Source organism: Dermochelys coriacea, chromosome 15 (assembly GCF_009764565.3).
Source record: "Dermochelys coriacea isolate rDerCor1 chromosome 15, rDerCor1.pri.v4, whole genome shotgun sequence".
Taxonomy (NCBI): Eukaryota; Metazoa; Chordata; order Testudines; family Dermochelyidae; genus Dermochelys; species Dermochelys coriacea.
This window is the reverse complement of record NC_050082.1, coordinates 18658706-18671366: the sequence shown is the minus strand read 5'-3', so window position 1 is coordinate 18671366 and position 12661 is coordinate 18658706. Positions and strand designations below refer to the sequence as shown.

General features: G+C 45.2%; 1 protein-coding gene across 4 annotated transcripts in view; it reads right to left on the bottom strand.

Moving 5' to 3' along the window:
* Positions 1 to 12661, bottom strand: part of GALNT9 (polypeptide N-acetylgalactosaminyltransferase 9) — a 327400-nt gene that overhangs the window by 213014 nt on the left and 101725 nt on the right. The window contains exon 1 of one of the 4 annotated variants that reach the window (XM_038373241.2): positions 5215 to 5604. The exons of 1 other annotated variant lie outside the window; for it this stretch is intronic. In XM_038373241.2, the coding sequence (XP_038229169.1) occupies positions 5215 to 5458 (244 nt within the window). In that variant the 5' untranslated portion in view covers positions 5459 to 5604. Of the gene's footprint in view, positions 1 to 5214; positions 5605 to 12661 lie in introns of those variants that run through there. 2 more of the 4 variants (XM_038373244.2, XM_043498204.1) reach the window with 2 other exon arrangements.

The window sequence follows — 12661 nt, the reverse complement described above, 5'->3', positions numbered from 1 at the left end:
ACGGAGTCAACCCATAAATCCACTCTTCATGTTTTTCCCCCTCAAATTTTGTGGGGTGAAATCCTAGTCCAGTTGAAATCAATGGGAGATTTATCATTGATTTCAATGGAGCCAGAATTTCACCCTGGGACTTTAAGGGTCCAATTCCCCACTGTGTTGTCATTTAAAACCATGCAAAGTGGGTGCAAATGCTACCGTTCTGATTGGGTTGTGTTTTACATGCAGCTTTACACAGGTAAATGACTATGCAAGGGCCAAAGCAGTGGAGATGTGAGCCCTAAAACTCTTGAAAACCATGATGCATTGTGTGGGCTTGATTCTTCTACTGTGGTAAAACTGACATGAGATAAGAAAGAAGTCCTGAAGCCTCTACAGTCATTTTGGAACATGGGAGGCCAGATTTGGAGCAATGCTGATTTGCACCAGCTTGAGGAACTAGCTTGAAATATGTAAATATTTATCCTATGCCATTTGACTAATGGATAAACTCAGCACAGCCTTTTTAATAAATCTGCTTTGATACTTTCTCCTCCTGCCTGCACATCACCCAATCCTGCAGTCCTGAAAGGCTCCCAGTGGCACTGCAGGAATGAGCCCTAAATAATGAGACAAATGCAGGGCTGAGAGCAGTCCCCCAAATTGAGTAGCTGTTTCTTGAGAATAATTAAGTGCTAATGTTATCAGATGTGTGTTAGCATCACGGGATAATCAAATTAAATAGTTACAATGGAAGATTCTCTCTCTCTCTCTGGTTTCAGAGTAGCAGCCGTGTTAGTCTGTATCCACAAAAAGAAAAGGAGGACTTGTGGCACTTTAGAGACTAACAAATTTATTTGAGCATAAGCTTTCGTGAGCTACAGCTCACTTCATCCGATGAAGTAAGCTGTAGCTCACGAAAGCTTATGCTCAAATAAATTTGTTAGTCTCTAAGGTTCCACAAGTCCTCCTTTTCTCTGGTCTCTGAAAGGTGCAGTTTCATTAATGCAAAGCTAGCAGTCACACTTAATCCTCCGTCTTGTACACATGGCTTTGCCTCTACTTTCTGCAAAGGAATTACTCTTCATCTGAAAGACTCTAGCCGTAAAAACTTCTTTTCGACAAATCTGATGTGGACATTTTAAATGATTCTTTTGCAACTGTTTCCAACCCTTATCACTCATATGGAAATTTGAAAAGGCTCATTTTCAACCAGTTCCTCCAAAGGATAAACTGTCCTTTTAAAAATACTGCTGTACCTCTTAAGTATGCAGATTGCCCAACTGAATTTTAAATGCAATCACTTTGCTTCCAGTACACTCTAAAATCAGATGTCAGAGCCTGCATGAATCAGTCTTCTGTGTCCAGGACTTGCTATTTACATAATTTTAGGTCTGCGTACTGCAATTATGTGAAATGTCCACTTCTTCCCTTCATGCAATACATATGCAATTTAAGACCCATTTATCACACTGAAAATTGCCGTTGTATTTAATCTTTCCAGAGAGAACAAAATCAAATTATTATGTGTAAAGAATGATAATCTGCTGAATTAAAGAGAATATGTAAAAGTTATCCCTCCACGTCTGCAACCTAATAGGGCAAAGAGGTCTAATAAGGAAACCATGGATAGGAAGGCATGATGTGAGCATACATAATGAGAAGATGAAAACTCTCTTAATCTTTTCAGATTGAATGAAATCTAATTACATGCTGTATTGATTGTTATGTATTTCTGGAAAGAGACAGTGAAAAGGGAAAAAGGCTATTACAGTAAAATTGCAGTCTGACCCTTCAATTGCTTTTGGCATGAAAGCTTATGCACTAGTTGGGGATAGTAAACATTTTTCACTCTCGATGGTAAATTATTAGTAACAGAGTTAGATGCAGAACTAATTAGGGGAAATCTAGCCAATTAAATAGTGCTGCAAGATAAAAAAAACCAGAATGATCAGAAATTATCATTATTCTATTTCATAAATCACTGTCTGTTATTCCTGCCATAATATCAGTGTTGACTTTTAGATAAGTAATATTCACTGAAAAGAAACATTTGAACAAATTTAGGATAATACATAGATTGATGAACTGGAGCTAGAATAGTTCAGTGCTCACTACAGATGATATTTTGAGAGCCATGAACTAACAGATTTATATAAACCCTATCAAGTAAATTCTAGAGTCACGTGATCCCCCCTTGTTGCCTTACTTCTGCAGCAAGCAACAGCTGGGTATACTGGAAGCTTTCAGAAATATGTATTTTCTAAGATGATGGAAATTCAGAGGATCAGCATATTGAAAACAATTGTTTGATATGTATGTTTGCATATTTATACAGGGATGCATGACAATTCTTATTCACACAGTTCTAAAAATTCTTCCTGTTTCATGAGATATAATTCTTAGGATTATACTTACAGTCGCTTTCACATATGAACTTTTGTATGGGCACCTTTGTGAGCGTTGCATGGATGAAGGGATATTGGTACATTTTACTCAGAATTGAAAGTTAATATGGTTGTTGCCTAGGGACTTCAGCTGAACAGTTTTGAGCTGGCACATGATACACATGTAACTCCCCATCCCCCCCTCTCTTTTTTTCTTTCCTAGAGAAGGTGAGTTCTAAGAAGTATGAATTTTCTTGGCTGAATGGAAACAAATATGGGAGACAGGTTTTTTGACCAGCACGTTTCAAACTATGAAGTTGGTCTCCCTACGGAAGGTCCTTTATCTGTGACTGGCACTTCAGACAGGTCCACGGAAAATATAAATGAGGTCTTCTTTGTTTAGGTCTAAGCTTAATCAGAGCCCTGTATGGAATACTGGGGTAATCTTACCAAAATACTAAGTACTCAGATGGTTCTTCATTTGCTGAGACCAACATGGAAATGACTCAACAATAAGGGGGGAAATGAATGAACTTGCCAGACCCTAGGCCCCATCCTGTGTTGCCATTACTCAGTCAGAACTCCCACGGATGTCTTTGGGCGTTTTACGTGTACAAGAAATGCAGGATCAGAGCCCTTATGATTACAGTCTGCATCCCCAGTGGATTACTGGTCCCAATAAAAGATAACTTTAGAGAAGGCCTAGGAACTCTCACTCACCTTAGAGGACAAATATTATGACAAAGTTTGGGAAACCCAGATGTAGAACAATAGTGTTGTGTACCAGGATGAAACTGCACAGCTCTGGAGCAATTTGAACCTGTATCTAATATCACGGGCTTTCCCTAAGACAGTACATAACACTTTCATAAATCAACTTACTTGCAATGACAGCGTCAGAGCGAAGCGTTTCCAGCTAAATAATGAGTCATGATGTTAAAAGAGAAAAAACATGAGCCTAACCCAAACATAGATAGCCTGATTCTGAATGCACTTATACCAAGGCAACTCGACTGATTTCAGTGGAGCTTGGCCTGAGTATTCACTTATGTAACTTAGCAGAGGCCCAGAGACTTTTTGTTGCCCAAATGTCATACAATACAAATGGACCCCCATGCCCAGCAAACGGCCAACAAAAACAATCGAAATTACAAAGAACTTCCTGTTTGATGCAAGCCCACAGCAACGACATGCAGTGGTGCCTGCCTGGCTCTATATGCCTGGCACACTGAGCGCTCCCATTGACTTCAAGAGAAGTTATCAAGCAGGACTGATCTCACTGGTATTAAGATTCCACCTAGAGTCGCACCTTATCCCTATCCCCAGCACATAACCCAATTAACTGGGCTGCTGGGGATTTGGACTTGGAAAGAAAGAATCTGCCCCACAACCTGTGGATCAGCAGCACTGCGGCCACTACAGCATCCTTATGGCACCTGTACCCACATTTCACTGGTCGCAGGGCATGGACTGATCTACTGCAGTCCAGGCCCCCTACTGCTGTGGTGCAGGATTTATCCCTACATTTGCTTATTCTTGACATCTCCTTTGAGCTGTTAGTAAAACACCCAACTGTAGACACAACTCTCTCACAGTCATTTGTGTGTATTTGTATGTGATACACACACATACACTTGCATAGGTGAAGGAGAGGGAGGTGAGGGGGGAACAGTCTGTGCTACGTTATTACTTGCCTGGGTACACTACTTATTACCATAATAGTCTAAACTATTTAGATTTATACCCTCATTCAGAAAAGAGCACGGGGAGGAGGAGGCAGCAATATACATTTACACTAACCTTAGAGTTTTTTGCATTTTGGGGCTGCAGTTAAAACAATGTTATGATTAAGAAGATTCGTACAATTGCAAGCACATTTGCTATAATTTAAAAATACTTCTAAGTTTTATCTGGCACTAAATGTAAGGCATGTGTTACATTATATTGTAAATGTAACATTTATTCCTTCTCTCTCTTCTTGTCCAAAGCACTCATGTATTTAATTATATACTTAATCCCCTAGTATTTCACGTACAGCAGTTTATGAATCTTTAAGACTTTCAATGCACTTATCATTCAAGAACCAGTTTCTGTATGAAAGCCTAGTAGTGGTATAGTAACTTTGATCAATTAACATGTTCCGTCCACCATGGAACATGATCTCATTCGTATATCTAACGAGATTTTTCAAGGCTGGTGAATCAGAACTGAGTCCAGCAAACAACAACAACAACAAAAAAGGCATGCTTTGTTATCCCACCCCCCCCTCCCCCGATCTTATCCGATTTAAGTGCCAGTGTCATTAAAGAAGCACATGGTACTATCAACAACGGGCGAGAAGATGCATACTCTAAGAATGTAACAGACGTGGGTTTGAAAGTAAATGTTGAAACCAAACATGACAGTGTGATTCTAGGTTACACACGGCTTGCTAATAAATCCGATCGTGAAATCTGTGCCCGAGTGCGCACACACACACACACACAGTTCCCATCCACCCCTTACTTTAAAAATAGCGAGCAACAAACTTTGGGGCAACCTGTCGACCTGGAAACGGGAGAGAATTCACAACTACTCCTGGACACGCACCTGCCTCCCTTTCCCCCCCCCCCCCCGTTCGCTTCCTCCTCCCTGGCAGCTACCTTCACATCCAACAGGCGATACTGACCACAAGCCGTACGTGGGGGTCCTGCCCTTCCCCCCCTCCCCAGCGGGCTCCCGGGGACCACTCCCCACGTGCTCCCCCGATCGGCTGGAGGCGCCCGGCTCTGCTCCCAGGGCGGAGCGAGCTCCAGGCCGCCCGCTCTCCCCTCCCGCAGGGGGCCGGGCGGCTGGCGCCCCCCCCGCTCACCATTGAGCTGGTTGTACACCACCTCCTCCAGGTGGTCCAGGCGCTGCAGGATGGCCTCCCGCTCGCTCAGGCCGCCCAGCCCCTTGGCGTGGCGGCTCCGCAGCCGGCGGTCGGCGCTCCGCACGATCTGCACCAGCTCCGGGGAGCGCTCCTGCAGCCGGCAGTACACGGAGAAGAGGATGATCCCCACGAAGACCAAGATGTTCACCGTCAACAAAGTTTTGATTTTCCGTGCCACCGCCATGGGAGCCGCCGGGAGCCTCAAGGCATGGCAGCCGGGGCGGCCCGGGCAGCGGCGGCATGGACGGCGGGGCCGGCGGCGCGGAGCTGTCCTTCAGCACCACGCGGGCGGGCGCGCGGCTCCCCCCTGCGGCCAGCGCGGAGCTGGGTGGGGGAGGATCCGGCCCAACGGCTCCTCAGCGGGCCGCCCCCCCTCGCCCGCCCGCGCGCGCGCGCGCGCGCGGCGGCGGCACGCGGCTGCCCCCTGCCCCGCTCTCCGCCCGCCCCCGGGCTCCGCGCGCAGGCAGCAGCGCGGCGCGAGAGGAGCGGCCGGCCCGCGCTGGCTCCGGCTGGCTGTGCTGAGCGGGCTCGCCCCGCCCCCGGCCCCGCCGGTCGCCCCCCGCCCCCCCCTCCCCAACGCACGGCGCCGGTGCGAAGTGACGCGCCGCGGCAGGCGGCCCGGCCGCTCCGCCCCTCCGCAGGCCGGGGGGGGGGGCACCCTCTGCCCCCTCCCTGGGGGGCGCTGGCGGGACCCGCTCTGCGCCTCGACAGCCAACGGCCACGGCCCCCCCCCCCCTGCTCGCTCCCTGCGCCCCGGGGTGCCGCTGGGTCCCCCTCCCGCAGCCCGGGCTGGGCAGCCTGTCTCGGCAGCCGGAGATCCGTGACCGGGGCCGAAGCCGAGTAGAAGCAGAGCCCGAGGGGTGAGAAAGGACCACAAGGGTCATCCAGCCTGAGCCCCTGGCCGGAGGCGGGATTTTAACCATCCAAGACGGAGCTGCCTTCTGGTGCACCTGTTTCCGAGAGAGTCAAGCACCGAAGCACAGGGGATCCCTCCTTCTCCCCGCAGAGGGTGGAGAAAGCTGCTTAGTTCGAGCTGACTGGATTTGGGGGATTCTGTGATTTCTTGCATTTAAACCAAAATCCTAAAACTAGCCCGTCTTTTTATTCTCCACCGAGAAGGCCCTGCCCCAGCCCAAAAATACCGAGGACGAGCCCCCTTGAGCATCCCACAAACACAAGGAGAAAGACAGACAGTCTTCTAAAGGAGGCAGGGCTGAAACTGTTTTATAGGCATCACACCTTGAATTGCACCTGGAAATGAATTCAAGATATGCCCCCAGCAAGAGGTAGCGCTAAGCACAAGGCAGCTATATTCAGCACCAGCTGAGTTTCCTCATGATCTTCACTCACCGCTAGGGTGACCAGATGTTCCGGTTTTATAGGGACAGTCCCGATATTCGGGGCCTTTTCTTATATAGGTGCCTATTATCCCCCACTTCCTGTCCCGATTTTTCACACTTCCTATCTGGAGCTATCCCAAGTGGAGCCTGTTGTCTAGTGATCCAAACTAGACGAGAGAATAACTGGGAACAGGTCTGCGTTCAAAAGTTTCAGCCTTTTTGCCCAACACCGAGGGAGAAAAGTTCTCTAGGCCACTGCTGCTATTTGAACATCCAGCCAAAGATCCCACACAATCTCCAAACCGTAAGCCTCATTAACAAAAGATGGACAAACTCCTTCAGTTAGCAGCTTCTGGTTGACTTAAGGACTGAAAATAATAACGTCCCTCTGTGCCAATAACAGTGCAGTCTAGCAGCTAAGTAGTGCTCTGCCTCCAAGTCAACAGAAACCTCACTGGCTCTATCCATCTTTGAAGGCAGACCAGTAAGGTAGCATAATTGTGCAAGGTTGCTAGAATGCAGATCCACACCAAAACCCCAGTTCTGAACATCCATAAACTTTGAGCTGTTCAATAACTAGAACATCCATAGATTCCCAGGGCCACCTTCTGTGCTGTGTATCCTAAGGGACACAGTAGAGAAGATGCTGCCCTAGGGGGAGGGGAGGGAGGTTGGCATTATCCCATGTTGCACTGTTGCAGGGGTCACAACCCCAGTGTAAGTTAGAGCACTCTTGGGGCTATTCTAATTTACTGCAGCCTCCCCAAGGCTGCCTCTGGGCTGTTCTGCAGCACAGAATCTCCACAGCATTCCATGCTATACACCCTCCTGCACCCAGCATGCCCCTTATGTTGGAGTTTGCAAGGTGTGGCATTGCAGGGCCACTTACAATCAGCCCTATGCTACTGCTGCATTGGGGGAATTCTCTCCTGGTCCTTTGTGGCTCATTTAGGTTCTCTATACAGTGAAACAGAGGGGCAGAATTGTCTTAATAGATTAAAGCTATTAAGATAATTTAGTGCATTATGATAATCTACTGTGACCCCTGCGTAACATGGGCCACAGAACTTTGTAGCTTTACCACTCTCAAAGAGGTGTCTAACTATATAGGCCAGGACAGGATTGGGCTATTTTGAATAGACTAATCACGCTTATTCTACACAAAAATTAAAACCTCTAAGAATACATAATGTAGGGGTTGATCCTGATCTCACTGAGGGCAAAAGCAAAACTCAAAGTGACTTCAAGGGATTGCGTTTTGTAACTTTCCAGTGACCAACTTATGTTTTCATTATTTTAGTACTATTTTTGTTACAAGTCTGTCATAGCAGTTATATTTTCCTGGAAACTACCAATTTGGTGTAAGAAAATACATTGAACTAATACTCAAACATAGTTTATTAGATGCCTTTATATGATTTAATATATTATAGCAACACCTGCTGGTGCTGATATGGTTAAGAGTCTGTCAGCATCAGTATTTCTCTTATAAACTCCAAGTTTACAAGCTGGCTGCAAGAATTCACTTTGGATTCAGCCTTTCTAGCAGGCAATTGAAGTGAATAAAAAAAACACTCCTCCACCACAGAAGTTTACCAAGCGTGCTTTCTTTTTTCCTTTTGTGTTCCACACCATTGTAGCTTAAATGGGTTCTTTGAAAGGCATAATTTCATCCATAATGTGGTTTAGGCCAAAACAGTATTTTCTTTTGTTAAGTAAACATTTTTACCTGGTTAGCTTGAGTAATCTTTTGTGCTTATGCAGTAGTACAATAATAGAAATAGGCTTACGTGGCTTTGCTCCCTTGTCTCTGGCTAAACCCAGAATGCTAAACAAATAAATATCATCTAATTCTTACATAGCACTTTTCATCTGCAGATCTCAAAGCGCTTTACAAAGGAGTCAGTTTCATTAGTAGAGCTGACTATTTCATTTTATGACAACTTTTCAGATTTCAACATTTGTTTTTATTTCATATTGGAATGAAAACAAAACCTTTCAAATGTTTTCATGAAATGGAACTGTCAAAATGGCTGTTTTCCTCTCGGGAGGGTCAGATTTATCCATTCTCTCTCTCTAGTCAGAAGAGGCAGGATAGCACTGGACCTCAGAACTGGTCCAGATGAAAATCTGGTTGAAATTGACATGTCTTTGCACAAGATTTTGGCTTCAATGAAACAGCATATTTCAATGAAAATACATTTAGTAAAAAATTTTCCAGTCACCTCCGATCCCCATTTTACAAATGGGGAAAGGGAGGCACAGAGCAAGGAACAAGCCCTAGGTCACCCAGCTGGCAAGTGGTGGAGCCAGGAATAGATTCCAAATCTTCTGAGTCCCACTCCAGTGCCCTATCCACTAGGCCATACTGCCTCTTATTGTGATGGTTAATTACTTCTCTACCTCCACGAATCCCACAGGGCTCAGTCTTCTCACCCATATTAATATCTATCTGAAGCTGCTGGGAGATGTCACAAGACACCATGTTGTGTAATGCCACCCATCTGTGGATGTCCTCCTTCTCCATCTTCCAGCAATCCCAGTGCCTAGCTAAGATGAGCACCCAAGTGAAGAACAGCAAGCTGAAGATGGAGATAACAATAGGCAAAGGAAAAGACAATCTGTCAGAGTAGTCTCTCCTAATGCAGTGAAGGTGATTCATAGCCTTATGGCTTTCCTAGAAACTGAACCCAGGCCTCTCGTATGCTGACCTGGCCATGGTGATCCATGCTTTTGTGACCTCCAGACTTGATTACTGCAACACAGAAACACTGATGCTGAAAAAGCTTCAGCTGATTCTGCATGCAGCAACCCACCTTCTTTGGTAGCCAGGTTTCAGAGCACTTGTCACTCCAGCTCTCTTCACAAACTCCCTATTTAATGCTGAGTTTAAATTTAAAGTTTCGGGGAGCAGATCCTCAGCTGGTGTGAGTTGTTATAGCTCCATTATCATCTTAAGAGCCCTTCATGGGACAAGTCACAGGTGAAGGCTGAATCTTCCACAATCTCCTCCTGATGGCTCTTCAGGAATTATGGAATTATTGACCTCAAGAGTGATATAGGAGCAGAGCCCTTACTAGCTGTGGACACAATGGAATTCATTCCTGCAGGAGCTCAGAATGACCAGGAAACTCACCACCTTCTGGACAGAATGTAACTCTTCCTCAGCTCTGCTTTCCCACACATTAATCCAGGGGATTTAGAGGGTGAGGGGTTGGGACCATGAGCCCATGCTAACCCTCCTAAGAACACTATCTCTGTTGTAACTCCTGCTGATGGCATTTCCAGCCTCTACCCCCAGCCGAGCCCACATCTATGGGGTATTGGGTTTTGGGGTAGATTTCAGCATGTATTATTTTCCTTCGTGTGTGATACCTAAACATACCGTATAAAAACTAACAATACCACCTTCTCCAACATGCAAACAAGCAAAAAATGATGCTCTAAGGTTTCAATCATGTGATATCACCAGAAGGTAGAGGTGCTCTGTAACTCACAGAACTGAATCATAACCTAGCACTATCCTCAGGATACATCATGGGTTACATCTCATCTTTTCCAACCCTCTAAGCAGTAAGCTACTCCTCAGAAGAGCATCCATGTGTGTCTTGTTTTGTACAGCACCAGGTACTCTGTTAGGGCTTACAAAATGATAAGTAAATAGAGTTGAAATGTTCTCAATTTTAATGTTGACAACCCTACAAAATAATTTATGTTTATTTCACCTGGGGGGGAGGGGGTTGGTATCAACCATATAGATGGAATTTATTTTATTTTTTTTAAAATAGAAAAACTGGAAAAAAGTTGAAAGTTTTATGAATTTCTCCCCATTTTTTCCAGGCATTAAGAGCAGGCATTAAGAGAGATGAAAGAAGATTATGATGTGAAAAATATTTGAAAACTAGCTTTTTTTTTTGAAGTAAAAGTAGATTTTTTGATGAAGGAAATTTTGCAAATATAGCTCCTAGCAGTAGCTATTTTTTTCAAAAATGCCATGAGTGGCCAACCTGTGGCTCCGGAGTCACATGCGGCTCTTCAGAAGTTAATATGCAGCTCTTTGTATAGGCACGAACTCCGGGGCTGGAGTTACAGGCGCCAACTTTCCAATGTGCTACAGGGTGCTCACTGCTCAACCTCTGCCTCTGCTCCAGGCCCCGGTCCTGGTCCCAATTCCACTCCTTCTCCCAAGGCCTTTGACCCTTCCCCAGAGTCTGCTGCGACCTTGCTCCTCCTCCTCCCGTCCCCTCCATGCCCCCAGCCTCCTGCATACCACAAAACAGATGATCACAGCGGGCAGGAGGCACAGGGATGGAGGGGGCAGGAGGCACAGGGATGGAGGGTTAGGTGCTGATTGGCAGTGCTGCTGGCAGGTGGGAGACACTGGGGGCGGGGAAATGATGGGGGGGCTGCTGACGTGTTACTGTGGCTCTTTGGCAATGCACATTGGTAAATTCTGGCTCCTTCTCAGATGCAAGTTGGCCAATCCGATATATGCTATACTATCTACCACTTTATAATGAAATCCTAACTACGTTTACCAATATACAAGTTAGACTGAATTTAATATTCTGTAATATTTTATGAACCCTTCTGCCAGTTGGAGTGGGCAACAAGAAGGGCCAGGTTCAATATCACAACTGGTTTCAGCTCTGATTGAGCAATTAAAATAACAAAAGAGGCTCCTAATGAAGCCTATTTAGCCCTATTCTTTGAACAGTGGGGAGAAACATGTTAAACCAGTCTGGGGAGGACACTTGATGGTATGCAGCCTCCTGGCTAGTATACCTATACCCACTCCTCCCCCTCTTACTTTCACAGGGCTGTGACATTCAAGCCCCTGCTTAACGAGGTTCTTTCAACTGAGGGTGACTCCCCTCATTTGGGATAGGTTAAGCACAGTCCTGCTCTCCTGTATTCCTACAATAATTACAACATTGGAAACCATATTTCACCACCCCTGCATTCAGTACTAAGGTCATTTGTACCCAACACCAGCCAAAGTTGATCAAAGCTGTATCTGATGAGTATGTAAACAGAGCAGGAGCAAACTGTATTTACATAAACACACCCATAGTCTCTTCCCTTCCCAGCTAGCTGCTCAGGGAAGCATTCATTCAGACCCTGCTTACATTTATTCTTTGCTATTAAAAGGAAAACATCCTAAATTCTATGTTAAATTACAAAGTCATACAGTGCTGGTGCCATCATCTTGTTGTGAAGAGGTATTGCAGCACATACAATAATTACAATCTTAAATTTATGTTGCATCTTTCATCCTAAAGAATCCTAGAGTCTCTTTTACACAGGGATTGTTCTAGCCATCCTTAGGCCAAAATGCAGCAACTATTTGCTATATTAAACAATAGTTTGGGAGAGGAAATGGAAGAAAAAGGCAATACTTTTTACAGTTGACAATTGCAGGGGGGAATTTAGGTGACTATAATATAAGTAAAAAGAAAAGGAGTACTTGTGGCACCTTAGAGACTAACAAATTTATTAGAGCATAAGCTTTCGTGAGCTACAGCTCACTTCATCGGAAGTGAGCTGTAGCTCACGAAAGCTTATGCTCTAATAAATTTGTTAGTCTCTAAGGTGCCACAAGTACTCCTTTTCTTTTTGCGAATACAGACTAACACGGCTGCTACTCTGAAACCTATAATATAAGTGCCTCAACTGGATTCTGGAATTAATACTCTGACTCTTATGAAGAGCGTAGTGGGATCTTTAATGAACAAAGGTAATTTGAAATGCCGCCTCTTCCTACCTATTTAACATATATGGCCTCCATTACCCATAGTATCTGAGTGCTACACAATCTTGTTATCCTCCATACCCTTCTGAGGTAGGATAGTGCTATTATCCCCATTTTTACAGATAGGGAACTGAAGCAAGGAAGATTAAGTGACTTGCCCAAGGTCATACAAGAAGTCTGTGGTAGAGCATGGAATTGAATCCAGGTCTCCCAAGCCCTCGACTAGTGTCCTAATCTTTCCACACCTTATTCAAAAGATAACTGGGGGCACTGGCTTAGTGCTGACTCAGTAGGG